This window comes from Oryzias melastigma, unplaced genomic scaffold (assembly GCF_002922805.2).
Source record: "Oryzias melastigma strain HK-1 unplaced genomic scaffold, ASM292280v2 sc01121, whole genome shotgun sequence".
NCBI lineage: Eukaryota > Metazoa > Chordata > Actinopteri > Beloniformes > Adrianichthyidae > Oryzias > Oryzias melastigma.
The window spans coordinates 1-7,106 of NW_023417705.1; the positions used below are offsets into that span (position 1 = coordinate 1).

Genomic DNA, 7,106 nt, shown 5'->3' on the forward strand with positions numbered 1-7,106 from the left:
CGTCTACGGTTGGGTGTGACCATCAGGACTTTGTGCTGAATCTGGAGTAACTGGTGTTTTTAGGTGTCTGTGTCTTTTAGCGTATCAGTATTTTAATCACCTTTTGTATGAACAGAGTTTGTATATTCTGTTAAATGACCCGTCTCAGCTTCCTATGTCGGAGAGTTTGTTTGGATTTTTCTGCTGGTTTTGCTCGGCAGCGATAAAAGGGTAAACCCATAGACTGTACATAAAATAACTGGACAGAGCAAGCCCCCCTCCTTCCGTGTTCCATATAGGAAGTACCACTGGGCTCCAAAAAGGCCAGAGTCCCATTGACTTACTTAGCCTTCACTGTGGTCTTTTTACGAGGATGATGAAAATAAAAAAAAGAATGTTTGAGAGTTGTTGGCACCCCTCATTTACACTCTCCCACTAGCTTACAGCCCCTCACACCTCCAATCTAACATGACCGCTGCAACAAAAACGGTTTCTGTCCAGCCGTCCAGTTTAGATCCAGATTCCAGCTCAGAGACGTTCATGGATCTATTTGTGAATGCATCAGAATGGGGAGGAGCTTGTGGCCCCGCCCATGTATTAGTGTTCATTTTATTAGTCATCAGGAAAAATGAAACAAGAACACATTAAAAACACCATTTTAGTCAGAGTGAATCTTTAAGGATCTGATAAAAACCAGGACAAAACCAGTTAAAAACATTAACATAACACTGAGTTTTGGCCTTTATATGTTTATGTTAATGGAGGATCAACTCGTATAAAATGGGATTTCTGTCAAACAAGCTCTTCTACAAGCGTATTTTCTCCCTATAAAGGTTCTTTGTGGAACTCACTGAAATAAAAGCTTCAAAGGAGAAACTAAAGTGATGAAATGTTGCCCCCTGCTGGATCAAAGTGGAAGCTAAGTGTTAACATCATTATCGCTCTTCTTTTCCTCATTTTCAGCTTATTTCTCACTCCTGGTGATTTTCAGAGAAATGTATGATGAAGTTTTCATTTTTACGTCCAGTCGGGTTTTACTCTGATAAACTGTAAGGTTTAAGTTGATTTATTCTGGAATAATATTCCTGTCTTTTTATTATTCATAATTATGTTAAAAAATACAGTTTTAAAGTTTTAAAAATTGGCTTTCTGCTAGCTGTTTGGACTATTTTTTCTATTTTTTTAGGCTGTTTCGGGGTTTGGCTTATATTTCACCTACATGTTAGCTGTTTTGGCTAATTTAGACTTTTTTTTAAAAGTTTTTTTAGAGGACAGTTTTTTATCTGATATTTTCACTTCTTTTCTTTTAAAAAAACTGAATTTTACCATTTTTCTTTAAACGTTTTTGTAGTAAATAGCATTTGTGTCAACCCAACGTGGTTCATGACAACACAAATGGTCCAAAACAAAATGCTTTTTAACACGTGCACGATCTTAATCTGGAACGTGCACACATAAGGCCCTAGAGCGGCTGGAACACCTGACCTTTTAGCCTCGTATCAAAAAGCGCCCTGTTTTTTAACATTTTTATTTATATTTATAGAATTTAATCTTGCTCGTGANTGTCCTTCTGCATTGTTTTTTGCAAAAATTATGTTCAGCAGTCTGTGTATATTGTGGAACGCTTGCCGGCTGGAACACCTGACCTTTTAGCCTCGTATCAAAAAGTGCCCTGTTTTTAACATTTTTATTTATATTTATAGAATTTAATCTTGCTCGTGATATAAGAAACAAGAAAAATGTCGCTGTCAAAACCAGGAAAACATTTGAACCCAAAATACAGGAAACTGAGCTTGATGGCAGAAACAAACATTTAATAAACTAAAACAGGACAAAACCCATGGAGAAATAAAACGGGGAAAACAGATGAGCTGACAATGTGGAAGTGAAAACCAGACACTTTTCTACTCTGAGGACATGAACAGAAATGAAGCTGAAGATGATCAACATGAACCTGAAGAGACTGGAGTCAGAATATGACTGAAACTGAAACACCAACTAAAATCCTGCAGCAACAGTCTGATGATGACATTAAATCAGAATCATTTCAGAATTCTGGGGATGAAAGTTGTTGGATCTGTGTTGAAAATATTACAATTTGTCTCATGTTGATTCTGCTGCATCACAAAGTCAAAATAAAGAGTCTCAATGATGTTTTCCAGGTCTACGATAAAGAGAACTCATGTTGAGATAAAAAATGACCCTTGTATCTCTTAGTACTTTATTTTGAAATTGTCTTTCATTTCCAGATTGTTAAATATATTTTTTGTCCTTCAAACTCGGAGCCCCTGGGCCTCAAACATCCTGCACGTCCCTGCTGAAGAGGAGCAGCTCTACTGAGAGGCTTCCAGAACTTCTCCAGAACGTTCTTCTGTCTCTCCTGGTTCTCTGCAGCATTTCTGCTGAAACCCAAAGACTGGATCCACGTTCTGGATCAGATGTTCCTGCATCCCCCTCATTCCAGCAAACAGGGAGTCAGCAGAGCCTGTGGGCTCCTTCAGCTGCTCCTGCTTTTCCTTCTGGGACCAAAGCTCAGAGTTCCAGAAGCAGAAACCTTTTCTCCACCTTTCCAAACGGTTCAGCTCTTCTTCCTCCCAAACAAACCCACGAACGGAGCCGTTTGGAGACCGAGTCCCAGAACCAGAGAAATCCAGACAAAGTCTTCTGGACGAGTCTGAATAATTTCTCCCGCGCTGGATTCCCGCTCAGATCAGCGCGAGTCCGCTCGTTCCTCTTCGGCCAAACTCGGCTTTCTCGTTCGTGTCCGTCGCTCGCGCGCATCATGCACGCGCATGATGGTTCGTCCGCGCTGCTTTGATGTGGCGATCCCGCGCAGTCACTGCAGTAACCATGGCAACAGCAGAACCTCACGCCAAACAAAACACCTGTCACCTGTCAAGCAAAGGATGACGTACACACGTTCCCTGTCACGTGACTGCCGTTGCCTCTAAAACACCAGAGGAAACGTCATTTGACGTCATAATCTGTGAGTGATGTAATAGAAACCATGATATATAACTCCTGACCGAGCCAGAGCAGCTTCAGTTGAAGGAGACACTCGAAGAGACGACTCGGTCCAAACGGATGAGTTCTCAGAGCGACCTCAAACTAGTGGAAAGATCCGCAAACCTGAAGGAAGAACATCGATTTGTGCTGGATTCAAAGTGTGATCAAGACATGGAGAAGACAGCCGCCCAAAAACTCCTGAGCACAATCTCCTGTGAGCTGCAGACTCTACAGCAGCAGACTGCAGCTCTGAAGAGAGAGTATAAGGAGGTGAAAACAACAACTCTGAAAGTGGATCAAATGAGACAAAACTATCCTAAGATAGTGAAAGAAATCTACCGTTTAAAAGAACTCAAGCAGGACTTAGAAACGGAGATCTCAGCCCTCCAAAGCAGATCAGGAAAGGCTGACGGGATGAAGATCCTGTACAAAGAACAAATGTCCCAGCTGAATCTACTGACCAAAGAAGCAGAGAGCCTTCTGCAAACAAGGAACGCTTTAAAAGATTCACTTCAGCATCTCAAAGGTCTGAAATCTGAATCGGACCAGATCCAAGCAGAAAAACAGAGAATCGAGGAAAGAAATTCCAACCTTTCCATGGAAGTCACCAGTCTGCAGGAGCAAATCAAGGACTTTGGTGACCTCCAGAAGAAACTTTGTTCTGTGAAAGAGGAAACTTCAGTAACAGACGAAGACACCGCCTTCTATGAGAAGAAAATCCATGATTTAAAGTCTGAGCTCTATGACTTATACCAGCAAAATGAAGTTCTGGAGCAGGAGACTCAAACACTGAAAAACAAACAGAAAAGAAACAAGGAAATTAGGAAACAGTACGACAACATGTTGAGGGAGAAGGCCCACGATGAGAAGCTCCAGAAAATCTTTAAAGCTCAGATCTCAGATCTGAGAGTCCAGAAAGACGATACGATACAGCTTCTCAATCAGTACGAACAAGAGAAGATAGAGGGAGCTCTACTGAAAGATCAAACCAGGAAGCTCCAAGAAACAAAGACGGCTTTGATTGAATCACTTCAAAATCAGAGAAATCTCAAAAGTGACTTCAGCAACATCAAAGCAGAAAACCAGAAGTCCAAGAAAATCAAGGCAGATCTCTCCCTGGAAGTGAAACAGTTGCAGGAGGAAATCCAAGGCCTCAATGACCTCCAGGAGAAACGTTGCACTAAGAAGGAGGAAAGCTTGAGAGCAGAAGAAGACCCCAAAACCAATGCAGATCTCCCCCTGGAAGTGAAACAGCTGCAGGAGGAAACCAGCAGCGGCTTTGACGAAGTGCAGGATGAACCGTGTCCTCCAAAGAAAGGACCGATCATTCTGCCTTCACTGTCTGAAAAGGTCAACCGTCAGAAACCAGCTTGGCTGAAGGTATCTCAGAAGGTCCAGGACACTCGCAGAGATCAGCTGGACCAAGAAGAAGACGACCTTTTCTCTTTCTGTTCTCCAACAAAGAAGAACCTCAACAGACGTTCCAGACTCACTAAGATTGAACCCAAGAAAGAAACAGGGACCAATGGAGGTATCGGGACTTCTGAAAATTCCACTTCTTTGTCAAAGGAAAAAGAGGACACCCGGGTCGAACATGAGGACAATTCAGACGACGAAATAAAGTCGGAACCAAAAGAAAGAAAGGAATCCTCTGAAAGTTCCGACGCTATTGCAGACTCGTCTCATTCTTCTTTTGTAAATGATTACGGGAACGACAGCTTTGATGAATACACGGACGGTTCAGACGACGAAATAAAGTCTGAACCAAAAGAAAGAAAGGAATCCTCCAAAAGTCCTAACAATTCTGCAGACTCGTGTTTTTCTTTCTCTGAAGTGAACGAGAACAATAGCTTTGATGAAGACACGGACAATGAAGAACATTCTGAACNCTCCAACAAAGAAGAACCTCAACAGACGTCCCAGACTCACTAAGACAGAACCCAAGAAAGAAACAGGGACCAATGGAGGTATCGGGACTTCTGAAAATTCCACTTCTTTGCCAAAGGAAAAAGAGGACATCCGGATTGAACATAAGGACAATTCAGACGACGAAATAAAGTCGGAACCAAAAGAAAGAAAGGAATCCTCTGAAAGTTCCAACGCTATTGCAGACTCGTCTCATTCTTCTTTTGTAAATGATTACGGGAACGACAGCTTTGATGAATACACGGACGGTTCAGACGACGAAATAAAGTCTGGACCAACAGAAAGAACGGAATCCTCCAAAAGTCCTAACAATTCTGCAGACTCGTGTTTTTCTTTCTCTGAAGTGAACGAGTACAATAGCTTTGATGAAGACACGGACAATGAAGAACATTCTGAACCCAACGGAAGAACATTGTCCCATGAAAAGGTTCTTGAAGATCCAGCTTGTTCTTCCTTTGAGAAAGTAGAGGAGAACTTAGCTTGCAACGACTTTCAAGAGACCTTAGACAATGCTGAGCCTGAACCAAGGAATGAAACAGCATCCACGGAAGATCCCGAGATTCTTCCAAATGCTTTTCATTCTTTGCCTGAGAAGCAGGAGGTCCTCAGTTTAAAAGAGGACTTTCAGGTCACTTCTGACGAGAAAGAAGAGACCAAACCAAAAGAGGAAGAATTATCCATCAAAGATACTAATGTAACCCTCTTGTACTGACACCTCTCCGGGAACCTCCGAGACTCTGCGTTGTGTTTATGATGTTGTGATGACAGGAAGTGCCAACCGGAGAAACAATGGTTGGTTCAGGGATTGCAGTCGAGACGAGGACCAGGTAGAACAAGGAGGGCATTTATTTTCCTTTCCAGAGGCACGGTGATCCTTCAAAGCAGTAACAAACGTTCTGACTTTAATACAACACCAACATCAAAAAAATGTGCAGCTATACAACACACAGAAAATATTGCTTCCCAATATAATAAAGAAAATTAACAGTAAATACAACTTAAAATGCGTCTTATTTTACCCAGCTCCAACTATAAAGTTTACTAAGCATAAAAATAAACACATTTACATATTTCAGAAAGTTTTTGACCCAAATATTTCAAACATTGCTTAACACCACGTTTTCCCCCTACCTTCAAAGCAGTAAATAACGTTCTGAAATCAAAATGGCTCAGAACCATAGACTGTAAAAATAATGGACAGATCGAGCACCGAGGTCCCCCATTGGAAANTACAAGACACATGGACAAGGAACTGCAAAGTGATGATTAAACCAAGTGGAACACCAGAACAAGCCAAAAAAGTCAATCTAAGGGAAATGTCTGACCTGGATCAATACAAGTAAGGTAACATGCAATTATTTACCTTTTCTTGTGTTCTTAGTACAGTTTCAGCTTCATTCAATAAATACAAATCAAATAGTGGATCACAATAACCTTAAGTCATTTACACCTCAAGAATATAAGCAACATGACCAAGAATACGACATTGACCCTGATAAATACCTATGAAATAGCATACAAATATTTTATTCATTTTTTATTTATTATATATTTATTTTTGTGGATGATACAAATTCATATTGTTTAGGTCAAGATGTTTTTCAATTAATTGTAGAAATGTAAAGGGAGTTAACTAATTTAAAATTTGGTTTGAGAATAACAAGTTATTTTTAAATGAAATGAAAACAAAATTGATGGTTTTTAAAAATCTTAAATTAGTTTATACCTTAAAAAATTTAAGTTACTGATGAAATGTAAAAGAATTAGTCAATACCAGTGAAACTCCATTTTCAGTAAATATGTATGTATGCAGCTGTAAAATATGTATATATAATATGCATGAATTGTTTATATGAATATGTATTTTGTTACAATTTAGTTTTTTATGCTCGTGCCATAATAGCCAACTTGATGTTAACTTCTGTTTCTGTGTAAGTGGTATTTTTCTGGATGGCTCTGATAAGCATGATGCTTCAGCCCATTCCTTTTTGGTTGGTGTAGTTTATTATTTAAAGTTTATGAAATGTTGAATGTATGCAACCAACCAAATCAAACTTCAAATCTTCTCAGAAACTCCAGATTCTTTGAGACAGAGGTTTTTTTTTAAATGTGTATTTGATGTACAAATGTGAAGCTTCATTATTTGGGGCGACCGTGGTGCAGCGGTAGGGCGGTCGACTCCTGATCGGAAGCGA

General features: G+C 40.2%; 1 protein-coding gene across 1 annotated transcript; it reads left to right on the forward strand.

The window, feature by feature from the left end:
* The first annotated feature begins 2,878 nt into the window (after positions 1 to 2,878).
* LOC118598489 (protein Hook homolog 3-like) lies at positions 2,879 to 4,917 on the forward strand. The gene has a single exon (XM_036211214.1). It carries the CDS (start codon positions 3,064 to 3,066, stop codon positions 4,915 to 4,917), a length of 1,854 nt encoding a protein of 617 aa, XP_036067107.1. The 5' UTR covers positions 2,879 to 3,063.
* Positions 4,918 to 7,106: the final 2,189 nt, after the last annotated feature.